Source organism: Anomaloglossus baeobatrachus, chromosome 5 (assembly GCF_048569485.1).
Source record: "Anomaloglossus baeobatrachus isolate aAnoBae1 chromosome 5, aAnoBae1.hap1, whole genome shotgun sequence".
Lineage (NCBI taxonomy): Eukaryota > Metazoa > Chordata > Amphibia > Anura > Aromobatidae > Anomaloglossus > Anomaloglossus baeobatrachus.
In genome coordinates, this window is record NC_134357.1 from 26461867 (window position 1) to 26474276 (window position 12410).

Sequence of the window (12410 nt, forward strand, 5' to 3'; positions counted from 1 at the left end):
AGAACTATATATTCTATTAAAACTTAAGGGAATCTTGTGTATTCTTTTTGGTTTAATTTAAATAATAATTCAAAGTAATCACACAAGAAATAAAGAATAAAATTGTTTTGTAAGCTATATGTAATTCTCATAGCTATTCATGTATTTCCTTATGCTTTTTGAATGAATGTTCAGCTGGAGAAAGTTACACATATAAAAATTTCTTAAAATCTCTCCTATACTTAGTCTCATTGACTTAATATACTAATCTTTGATGAAAATTATTTCCAGTGGTTTTTTTTTGTTTTTTTTTATTCATTTTTGATAGGATAATTATTTTCTAAAACTTCATATTGTGGATACCCACATGTATGTTTTTACTTTTTATGTGACTGATGATAGTGTGGTTTGGGAATCTCACACCTGCACGTTTTTAGTCTAATTTGATCACTAATCCCACCCCTCTACGTGTTATGTGTAACTTTTAAATACTGAACCAGTTTGGTTACAACACATGCCATGAATAAGACTCTCTGGTCGAAACGCGTCAGATAGATCCACTTTTTGCACTTGTGCCTCTGTGTCCACTGCACAGTCTGTATGTTTTTATACTTATACAAATAAATACAAGTTTTATTTTTATCCTCCTTGATGCTGGATATTTGATTCTTGCTGCCTTCGTCTCCGCCCGGGCCAGGGCGTTCCTTGCATCGGTGCAGAGTCCAGGAGTGAAGAGGGGTGAGCTGACAAATTTCTCTTTCTAGAGTAGTGTCCTTATCCTAGTTGAAACCAGTTCCTGTATACTCTAGTGTTGCATGCGGAAGTCCTCTGAGCAATAATCCCTGTCTAGTATAGGGAACCAGGCTGCAGTATATATAGTAGGTGAGGGTCTCTAATAAATAAAAGAAATTTTTCCAAAAATGAATATACTTAGCTTATCTATTAGAACTTAGAGATCATAACATAGTTGATAGACCTGTTCAGGTTCCTAAATGGTTATGGGTATCGCCCAAGGGGGACCGGACTGTCTAAATAAAGACAGAAGGAGGACATGAGTAAAGTTATATAAACAAGCCGCAAAGCATCACCCCGTAACTCACCTGAACCGTGTGAAAAGGCAACAGGACCTGCTCCCTCAGTGTGGCAGTGATGAATGCCGGCTAGTGGGGGTTTATAAAGGGGAAACCTGCACTAATCATTTCCTGTCGCATAATTGAGGAAGTGGGGTGGTGGCCCAGTGTGACGTTTGCGTTCCAAACGTCATGTGACTATCCGTAGCGTCACTTCCGGTTTCGGGTGACGTCACTTCCGGTTTGCGTTTTTCCGGTCTCAGGTGCCACTAGTGAAGAGGGGAAGGCTAGGAGGTGGGTCCTATGAGTGACGATAGTGTAGGGGGCGTCACTAATCCAAAATAAGTGGTAAATAGGTGCCGTTCTATGGGCTGCATATCAGAAAAAGTGCCCAGGAGTGCGGTATCAATAATTCTGAAAGAAAGGAGAAATATATTAGAATCGCAAAATGGCATGGATCATTACATTTCACCATAGTTTATCATGTTTTAAACATAAGATGATCTATCTTATCTCATGTGTAAACCTATATCGATGTTATACTTCAACATGTGCACACTAATGAAGTAAACATGCCATATATGTGCACCAATGTGCTAATCTAACACCCTAAACAAAGGAATATGTATAATGTGCACATATGTATGTATACATACACTGGATTACACATGATTAGAGACCTCCAATATATTACTATACCATGTATAGAAAATCCCAATATACGTAACAGCAGGGTCCCAGGGATAATGAACATGAAGACGGGAAGGGAGAAAAGGGGGAGGGGGTTGGGGGGGGAAAGGGGGGATCTATATAAAAACCCTATCGTAATGTGAAAAAATATGGGGCCCGCAAACTATATACACTATATGATCTAAGCTATATACATCTATATACAGATATACAAAAAAACCAGCCTGAAAGCATCCCAGATTGTTAGGTACCTAAAAGAATCATATAGAGAGTAAATTTATCAGAAGCTGTATTAACATACATCAATGAACCAAAATACTGCAGGGTGAGATCAAGAGCAGAGCCATAACGACCAATATAAGAAAAACCACTTATAGACCTGATTCGTATCTACGGTTCAGCCCGTGTGGTTCTATAGTGTCTAAAGTGTGAATCCATTTGGCTTCAACTTCCCTTAAGCGTCTAATCCTATCACCACCCCTGCGGAGAACATCAACAGAATCAATCACCTGAAAGCGTAATTGTGAGATCATATGTCCTTGTGCAATGAAATGTTGGGGTATGGGTAGTAACGACCGGCCACAACGGATATCAGACTTGTGCTTATTGATGCGGTCCCGGACATGCTGGGTAGTCTCCCCAACATATCCGAGACCGCATGGACACTTAATAAGATAGACTACATAGGCACTATTACAAGTGTATAAGCCCTTGATGTTGTAAATTTTGCCTGTTCTAGGGTGTGAGAATGTTCCACCCTTAATTACATTAGAACACTGGGCACATCCCAAGCATGGGAATGTGCCCCGCTGTGGTGTGTCCAAAAACGCTTGTCGTGACTTATATGTGGTCGAGCCTATGTCAGCCCGAACCAAACTGTTTCTCAAGTTGTCCGATCTTTTGAAACAAAACAGTGGTGGGTTGCCGAATTCTGTTACACGTGGATACGCCGCAGATAACAGGGACCAATGTTTCAGTATGATCTGTTTCAGTAGGGGAGAAAAGGGATGAAAGGTGTTGATAAACGGTATACGATTACTAGTGTCACAAGGTCTAATTGTTCCAGGTCGAGTGACTGCAGCCACCGCTGGAGGATAGCCCCTCTCAAGGAACTTATTGCTCATTTCTTGGTGGCGTATTGTCCTGGTATCACTATCAGAGACCAATCTATCAACACGTATGTGCTGTGAACGTGGTAACGATATCTTCATATGTTTAGGATGGTTACTAGTATACAACAATAAACTATTCCTATCTGTTGGTTTGGAATAAATATCCGTAGTCAGTGTCCCTTCTTTCTGCTTAATGATCATACAATCAAGGAAATTGATCTGAGTTAAGTCTTGGTGTATTGTGAACGTGAGCCCCACCATGCATGAATTAATATGACTGAAAAATTCCATCAAGGAGTCTAAACCCCCGTCCCAAATGAGAAAGATATCGTCAATATATCTGCGCCAAACCAAGGCGTGTTTAATGACCAAGGGGTGGGGGTGGACAAATCTCTCCTCAAAAAATGCCATAAAAATGTTCGCATAGGGGGGTGCCATGTTAGAACCCATGGCAGTCCCCCTCCATTGAAGATAGAACTTATCTTGAAATAGGAAGTAGTTCCTATCCAGGATAACTCTGAGCAAGTCAATACAGAATTTCTTGTTGTTTACAGGAAGTGAGGTGTAGTTATCAAGGAACCAATTTGTGGCTTGTATACCATCTTCATGATTGATACTCGTGTAAAGGCTATTGACATCCATACTAGCCAGAATGGATGTTGGCGGGATCTGATGTAATTCTGTAATAATCTCGAGGAAATGAGACGTGTCCTTGATGTATGATTGTGTTAATGGAACAAATGGGGACAGAATCTTCTCAACAGTTTTTGCCAACGGAGACAGTATAGAGTCGGTCGAGGCCACAATGGGCCTACCCGGTGGATGGGAGGGGTTCTTGTGTATCTTGGGTAAAGTGTAGAACACAGGTATAACGGGATGTGTGTTATTTAAAAACCCATGTAATTTCTGATCTATGATGCCTAATTCAAGATATCTTCTGGTCAAATCTCTAATCGTCTTGGCAATTTGTGAAGTGGGATCCCGTGCCAATAGCTCATATGTCTCACGATCTGATAACTGACCCATTATCTCCGAAACATAATACTGCTTATCCATGATAACTACCGCCCCACCTTTATCTGCTGGCTTAATGACAATAGAGGAATTATTTCTAAGGCTGGCTATAGCTCTGCTCTCTTCCACAGATAAATTATTCCTGACATGAAAATCACCTGCCGTGATTCTTTTGTTTAATTCCCTAACTTCATTGGAGACTAGTTCAACATACGTCTCTATCGGATGATAGGACCTTGGGGGTACATAGGAGCTGGGGACCTGTAAATTGAGCTTTTTCAAAGAGAAACACAACTCCTCTGTATTCGGCATAATGTTAATGCCTTGTGTATCTGACAGTTCATTCTGTGCAAAATGAGCTTTAAGGCGGATGGATCTAAAGAAACGTGAGAGTTCCTGTTCAACCTTAAATGTATCATACGATGGAGTAGGACAAAATGTTAAGCCCTTTTGGAGTACTAAGTATTCCGCTGGTGATAGGATGTAGGAGGAAATATTGAAGACCAGGTTGAATTTACCTGTGATCTGGTCCAAACACGTTCTCCCCTCTGGTACCGGTTGGGATCTCCGCCCCCTCCTTGTCTTCTTCTTGGTGGTAACCTGCGTTGTCCTAAAAAAGTTGGTGGCTGCCTCTGTGGTCTGGAATCGGTGTCTGATGTGTCCGAGGAGGAGTATCCTCCGTAACCCTGGGGTCGTCTGGTGTTGTAAGATTCTCCAGCCCGCCATCTATATACCGTTCCTCTGGTGTAGTCGTCCTGGTCTCTAAGGAACTTACTCCTCTTTCTGGCTTCTAGGTCCCTCCGAAACTCACCGATGATGTCATCTGTCTTCTTCTTGAGTTGTGCTAGGTCTGATGCAGATAATGTCTGCTTCAGTTGTTCGTCCGCTGCTCTGATGTTGTCGGATACAAGGCTAATTTCTTTCTGTAAGAAATCTATTGTTAGAACGATAATATCCATGGAGCATTTGTTAATAATTGCCTCAAACCGATCACAAAACTCAATATTCTCGGAAAAGAGGGTTGGTCTTAATGCCACTCTGAGGCCCCGCGGGATCCTTTTCGTGCGGTGATATTCCGCTAAAGTGATTGCATGAAGTTCTAATGACGTATGTCTATGTAGTTCTTTCTCCAGATCTCTTTTCCGTATATCCTCTTACGGGATGCTTAAAAAATTGCTGGAAGATGTTATTTTAGATATAATGTTATTAGTCTCTTCCTCATTATAGGAAAAAGTTGTAAAGTGAGATTGTGACATGGGGATATCAAAGATTCTATTTGATATTCTGAAAAAGTTACTAAATTGTCAAAAATCGTCTGCCTTGAGGTTGGGAGCAGGGTCAAAAATAAAAGTACAAAAGGGAGAGAAGACCTTGCTTCACCATATAGGTGCTCAGGAGAAAATACGTAGACTGAAAAGGGGGGAGAGCTCCGGCACACTACCTCAATGTAGTCAGACACAAAAGAGTTTCTTTTTATACTTATTTTATTTTGAAAAAAAGATTCATGCATATTATGTCCACAATTTTAACGTTTCGACCATATTTTGGTCTTCATCAAAGGGACCATCTAAATACAAATGTAAACACAAATAATTACAAAGCATATAACAAATGTACAAAAAAATTATCACATATTGTCAACGTAGGGGTTCAGTTTAGAAAAGCGGAAGGATCAATTAGGATTTATGATCATTGTAAGTAGAACATAGGAGGTGTATAATGACCATGATACCAACACCCTATCATAAAATGGAAGGTGTCCGAATGGTGAGGATAGTGTTGTACGGAGTGTAACTGATAAAGCTAACGTTACCTGTGGTAGTTAGGCCAGGTGAGTTGTTACTAGGAAATGCTTCGCGGCAAGTACCGAAGGACCGTAGCTCAAGAGTATAATTAACCATATATTCTATCAAGGATACAAAACAACAACAGGTCTAAACAGCTGGATATAAATGTCAAATCCTCATTCTATATGTACCTAACATTAATACCTTAGAACTATGGATCATGTGTAATATGCCCGGCCGCTATATTAGTTCGGCTCATTCAAATTCTATAGTTAGGTGCAGCCACTGGTTCCTCTATAAGGAGACAAAGAGACATAAGTCCATGGGATCCACACACTGGATCATATTATAAGGAGAGAACTACATGTACTCACTCTGTAACAGGGTCTAGTAAGGAAATAGGAGAGCAATATTTTGCTCCAGTATCCTATAAAACATTTCCTAGTAACAACTCACCTGGCCTAACTACCACAGGTAACGTTAGCTTTATCAGTTACACTCCGTACAACACTATCCTCACCATTCGGACACCTTCCATTTTATGATAGGGTGTTGGTATCATGGTCATTATACACCTCCTATGTTCTACTTACAATGATCATAAATCCTAATTGATCCTTCCGCTTTTCTAAACTGAACCCCTACGTTGACAATATATGATAATTTTTTTGTACATTTGTTATATGCTTTGTAATTATTTGTGTTTACATTTGTATTTAGATGGTCCCTTTGATGAAGACCAAAATATGGTCGAAACGTTAAAATTGTGGACATCATATGCATGAATCTTTTTTTCAAAATAAAATAAGTATAAAAAGAAACTCTTTTGTGTCTGACTACATTGAGGTAGTGTGCCGGAGCTCTCCCCCCTTTTCAAACCGCTCCACAAGGCCACGGCACCATGGTCCTTTTACTCGAGAAGCAGCGCTCCTTATCTGCTCGATCACGGGCGGCAAGCTCCCATCGCTGCCGGTCACGGGTTACGATCTCTGTCTGCAGCTGGTATTGTTGTCATTCCCAGTAGGGGGCATCAGCGTCCGGCCTCAGCTCCCTATCTGGATCTGGCTTTACTTGAACTCTGGCGGCCCCAACAGCCATCGGGATGCCGCGCGGTAGCGGAACAAGTGGACATCTCGGCTCCGCTCCCATGCAAACTGAAGAACCGACTGCTCCGCAGCCGGGGTTGCAGGGTTCGGGTGCTCCGTGTCTGAGGATGGGCCCGGTGATGCAGCCGGGTCTGGTGTGGCCTGTGTCTGGCTGACCGTTGCCGTGACTGGAATGAGGGTCGTGGTCTGGATCTCTGCAGCTGGAGCTTCTTGTAGATGCACCGAAGGTTCCACTGCCGGGTTTGGTGGGGGCAGCTTGGCGTCCGCCGAGGACGGGGTAGTTGCTGGTGGAGCGCTCACCGCGAGCGGGGACAGTCCGGATCCCTCAGCCGCTGTGGCCGGATTTGGGCAATCAATAGGGACTGGGTAACCACTTACCCTCTCTTCACGTGGGATTTCAATCTCACGGGCTCGCACCGCCACCGCCAGGCTCCTCATCTCTTCCCTCCAGTGGTTCAGAATGAACAGGAACTGCATCCACATTCTCCTGCATAGCTGCTCTGTTTCCTCCTCTATCCATCTCGCGGTCCCAGGGACAGCATGTTCTGGGGACGAGTCTTGCTCCGCCATCTTGCCACTGCGTCTTCCAGTAACATTGTCGCAGAGTCCTGGCATCCCTGCTCCACTTCCGCCCTCTTTACATTTCGGCGCGCCCCCTCGGTCTTTTCGCAGCACTCTCTCGTGTGCTGTGGCCCTCTGGGAACTTCCGGTTCCGGCCTCACACGCAAGACGAAGGGCGGGGCTTAGGATTTGCATGCTTTCTCGATAAAGACAGTGTTTTGGTGCGAAAAGATGGTGGACAATGGCGGAATTGGCGGGAAAAGGATTCTTGACTCGCGGTTTTCGGCTTTCAAGGTGCACATTTGTAAGGGGTGGGCAGACCCCTTACAAAGGAGCCTAGTAATCCCGGAATGTTTATGTTTGTTAATAAAAATGTTTTTACTATTAATGCATGGTTTTAGTGGGTTCCCCTAGTGGCCGGGTGGGACGGCTGTCTCACAGAAACAGGTGGTAGGAGGAGCCGGCAAGTTAAAGGGGAGGGAGAGAAAAAGATGTGGAGAAAAAGTGGGAGTGAGAAGGCAGTTGAGTCCGGGACGGGAGAGTGGAAGCAGAGCAGGGGCAGAGTGTGGGAGCTGGATGAATAGGGAAGCCGGAGAGAAAAGGAGCGGGCGGAACCTCAAAGTGCGAAGCAGTACCGGTGTGGGTCTGGTTCTGTGGGTAGCCATAGTGGGAGCCAGGTGAAGAAGATTAGCCGGGCACATCCCCACTGGAGGAGACGTCAGGACAGGCTTTCCCCCCAGCTAAGGAAAACGTGAAGTCATCTGTAACTGCCGTGTGTGTGAAGAAGTTGTGAAATAAAGAATGTCTTTTATTTGCACTGAACCATGCCTGGAAAATGTTTGTACGTCGGACGATATCTGCACCACCACACTCTGCCCCACCAAGACACCTCCTGTCCCGATAGTGACGGTGAAGCCAGGGGTAAGCCTGATAGCAAGGGCCACGACTACAACCCCGGAGGCACCCCTGGCACCCCGTTACATGTGGCGTAGTCGGCAGGATCCGGATTTTATGCAAGGGGTCCCAACTCAAGAAGACGGAGACCAAGTGGTGCCTAGGGCACAGGATCCGGATTATTGGAGAAGAGTCCCGATCCCTTTGTGGGAAGAAGAAGTAGTGCCTAAGGCGTTGGACCGGGCACAAGATGGCGGCAAGATGGCCGTCGTCTCCAAGGACATAGAAAGCGCGCGAAAAGTTGGCGCCAAAGGAAGAGCCTGGGGCTGGCCGGTGCCGAAAAAGAAGTTCGGAGTACTCCGCCCAAAGAGGGGAGGTGCCGGTCCCAGGGCAAGGATGAAGATATATGAAGTGGGCGGTGTTCCAAAGAAAAAGAAGTACCGCCGCGGAGGGGTTGACCTGATGTGTGAGACTGGGGGTGGAGAATACCCAAGAGCGGGAAAAATAAGCCCGCCTCCACTTCCTCCAGCATCTCCACCGACCCTGACGCCTTTACCAGAGACACGTACTACAGGCACGATGGAGAACTCTGAGGGACAACAAGCTGTGTTGGTTGCGCCTGGTCTGGACAGAAGACACCAGAAGCAGATTGCGGCTGCGTCTGCGGAGGGATTTCCCTCTCACCTACCGGCTGTGCCCGGAGGAACGGGGCGAGCCACCAAAGTGACCTGGGTTACGACTTGGGATGCTGTGACCGGAGAGACCACGACTGAGGTCCGAGCGACGTACACCGCTCAGCTGCCATCGGGGAACCGGCCCCTGGGAACCCCATACCCATACCTGGAGACACCCCCGCCAGTCGCGGCGGGATCTTCGACACACGTTCCAGTTCCGGCTCCGGAAGAAACACACGCCCGGAAGCTAGAGAGGGACGAGTGGGGTTTCTTTTGGGACCCAGTACAGCCGTCACCCCTACCTCAACGAAAGTCCCCATCCCCAGAACCGGACCCGGTACAAGAGAGGCTGCTGGCCGAGACTGTGACCCGGGAAATGATGGCTGGTCCCCGGAGTGCGGAGTTTGAACAACAGTGTACCACAGGAATTGTGGTAAAGTTTAACCAGAAGGAGGGGTATGGTTTTATCGAAGATGAGGAAACCGGTGACCACTACTTCTATAACCGGGTGAACCTGGACATTGAAGGCCTGCCGCAACGTCTGCACACTTTATATCCGGGAGAAAAGGTGCGGTTTATGAGAGAGGTGGGATGCCGAGGCCTTTTTGCAGTCGGAGTAACCCGGATGCCTACTAACCAAGAGGCTGCTCAATGGCAGCAAGAACTGGAGTGGGAGGAATGCCAGTACCGGCGGCGGGCGCAGCAAAGACCGGTACTAGCTGAGCTCTCCCACCCGAGACGCACACTGGCCGTAGCCCCGGAAGTCCTGCCCGGACCGAGCGCTGACCCGGAGAAGGGAACCCCGGCGGTGTTGGCTATTCACCAAAACCTGACTACGCATCCGGTAATTGTCATGGGAAGCCCCCAGCCGTCCCGTGCCGCGACCCCCTCACCCCCGTCGTGGGTAGAAGAGACAAAGCCGGAGACTGAGACAGCGGAGCAACCCGCCAGTTACGAGCCTTTCCGGAGGCTGCGCCGGTTGCCCGGGCAGTCCCTGTCGGAGTACGTGAAGGCCCAACGAGCTGAATGGCAACGTGCCTATCATCCGGAGTGATTTTTCAAGACCGGAAGATGGCGGGCCTGTTTTATTACCAGGACGTGTGAAGCTACTTCCCGGCCTAGGGTCCACGTACCCCGTCGTGCCCTGGCCCCTGCCTGGTGATGGCTCAGGGTTGCCCTCCTCAGCAATTCGTGCCCCTTGACGCGATCCCCTGCGACCGGGGTTCCAGCTTCTACCAGGCCCAGACTAACGTCTGCCACCTAGTAAACTCCAGGAGCCCTGCTCCAGACTGGTGACCTTCTACCTCCCACTCCTTCCACTCCTTTTTCACTTCTCCTGTCACTTTTTCACTTTCCCCTACCAACCCCCATTTGGGTGGCCTATTTCCTTCAGGCCCCCCAATGGTGTGTCTGGTGGGTACGGTGTAAAGTGTTCCTAGGATTTTGATTGGCTAAGCTGTTAGCAACACCAAAGGACCAGGATCTGTAACCAAGGAGGGTGGATACTGTGCAGAAGGGCAGATTGCACAATACCCTGTGACGACCTGATAGGCCAGGGCATCACATATACAGGGATAGTTAGGCAGGGATTAGTAATATACACCCAGGACTACTCGTGGTCCTGGGGGCATATTGCACCTGACAGGTTCCCTTTCAATGTCGGAATTAATTATTTTGGTAAACAAGTTTTATCTGCAATGATTATTAATCATATAAAAATGGCACCAATTTGAGTTAAAATGTCAGATTAGGGCGGTTTCGTTCAGTGTCTGAGATTGATATCTATACTCCAAATGGAAGGGTAAATGTGAGGAGTTTCGATCCATTATTAATTATTTTAATGCTCTCACAGATCCAGAAGCAGAACAAGTGCAGAAGTCATCACAGCCAGAAATGCACAAATGTTCAGAATACAGAACATGCTCCTGACCAACATGAAACCGAAAGAAATGTCACTGATAAGGAAGTGATTCTCATTGGACCGGAGAAAACTTTTTTGTGCCACCTCTTTTTTGTGCACCGTATCTGATCTTTGAGCGTCAGACCTCATCGTACGGCTGCAGCGACTCGAGAGGATTCACAGCAGCTCTAGACATTTCACTGTAAAATCTTTACAAAAGCCATGGGGGTCTATGAAGATGGCGGAGTTTCAGAAAAGGAGAACATGATGGACAAGGAGAAAACCCGTGAGGATGGTAGGATATTTCTTCTTTTTTCTTCTTTCTTATTCATTATCATTATTATTATATTTCATATACTGTAGACCAGGGATGTCAAACTCAAATACACATTGGGCCAAAATCAGAAACTTGGACAAAGTCGCGGCCGCCAACCAACTAATATTATTTATGACAAAATGGAGAAATTCAAGTAAATGTCATGAAAACATGTAAAGGAATAACATTAATTGTGATAGGAAAAAAAAGCTTGAGGGGAGTTGAAAAAAATGGGTTGGGGGAATCTGACTAGGGTAGGGAGAACCCCAATACAGCAGGAGACGTAAGGGTTGTGGGAATGGTAGATAGCATATACAGGGCAATGCAAAAGGTGTGATGACTATCAAATAGAAGGAGATATAGGGAGGGAAGAGTGTCTAAGCAGCACGAAAACAACAATAAGTCAACATGGTAGGAAGTTAACAAAAAGGGCAAGATCTGACTACATAGGTAAAGAATAACGTACAAATCCCCCCAAAATTTAGAATACACAACTGTCACGAACCACCGGGGGGGTCACTCAGAAATCCCCCGCGCTGGCTACCAGTACGTCACAATCGGGGGGTAACAAGTGGGGGTCACCCCTCCTTTATACCTCCCGACCGACAGACAGAGCACGTGACGCGCTCTCTAGCGCCCCTCTTATAGTCAGGCCAATTATGGAATTGCCCGACAATAAGCAAGGAGGCCGCTATACTACTTATGCCGATTATTGAAGGGTCCCCGGGGAGAGTAGGGTATATATTCCCCCGACCTCCGCGGGCGGAATATATAAAACCTCCCCGAATCTCACTGGCCTCCCCACAATAATCCTTGGCACAACTCGCTGCCACCAACCGCTTCACGGTAACTATTAGCCGAACACACAGACGTGGGATTCAAGATCGAGATAACAGAACAGCCCAAGATTAATTATATAATTTAATCAGCCTAAAGCACACTAGAAACTACAATATATACAATAGGGAATCTACAGAATATACATATGTCAGAGTACAGTTACAGATAAAGCATGGTTTACAAACAGGCATACACAGTTCCAGCAGTTACCTTGTGCGTCTGGCCACAGGGGGGCGCTGTAGACCAGGTTTCTAGGATCCTTCCCACAGATGTTTCCTACACGTGACCCCCAGCGAAAGAACCCTGGAAAATGGCCGAAGTAGGGTTATCAACCTGGGCAAATCCAGGTCCCCTCCTACCTTAGTGACCTCAGAGGGAGCACTGCTCCACCCCTGGCTGGAGTTATGGACCATATCCACAACAGGGGATATGGCCATAACTTGGCCTGGGAGCGTCGTAGGCAGACG

At 46.2% G+C, this 12410-nt stretch overlaps 1 protein-coding gene across 1 annotated transcript in view; it reads left to right on the forward strand.

Annotated features, from left to right (window-relative positions):
- The first annotated feature begins 10938 nt into the window (after positions 1–10938).
- Positions 10939–12410, forward strand: part of LOC142313236 (C-type lectin domain family 2 member A-like) — a 65182-nt gene continuing 63710 nt past the window's right edge. Inside the window, exon 1 of the mRNA XM_075352221.1 lies at positions 10939–11082. Coding sequence (XP_075208336.1) covers positions 11010–11082 — 73 coding nt within the window. The 5' untranslated portion in view covers positions 10939–11009. The remainder of the gene's footprint in view (positions 11083–12410) is intronic.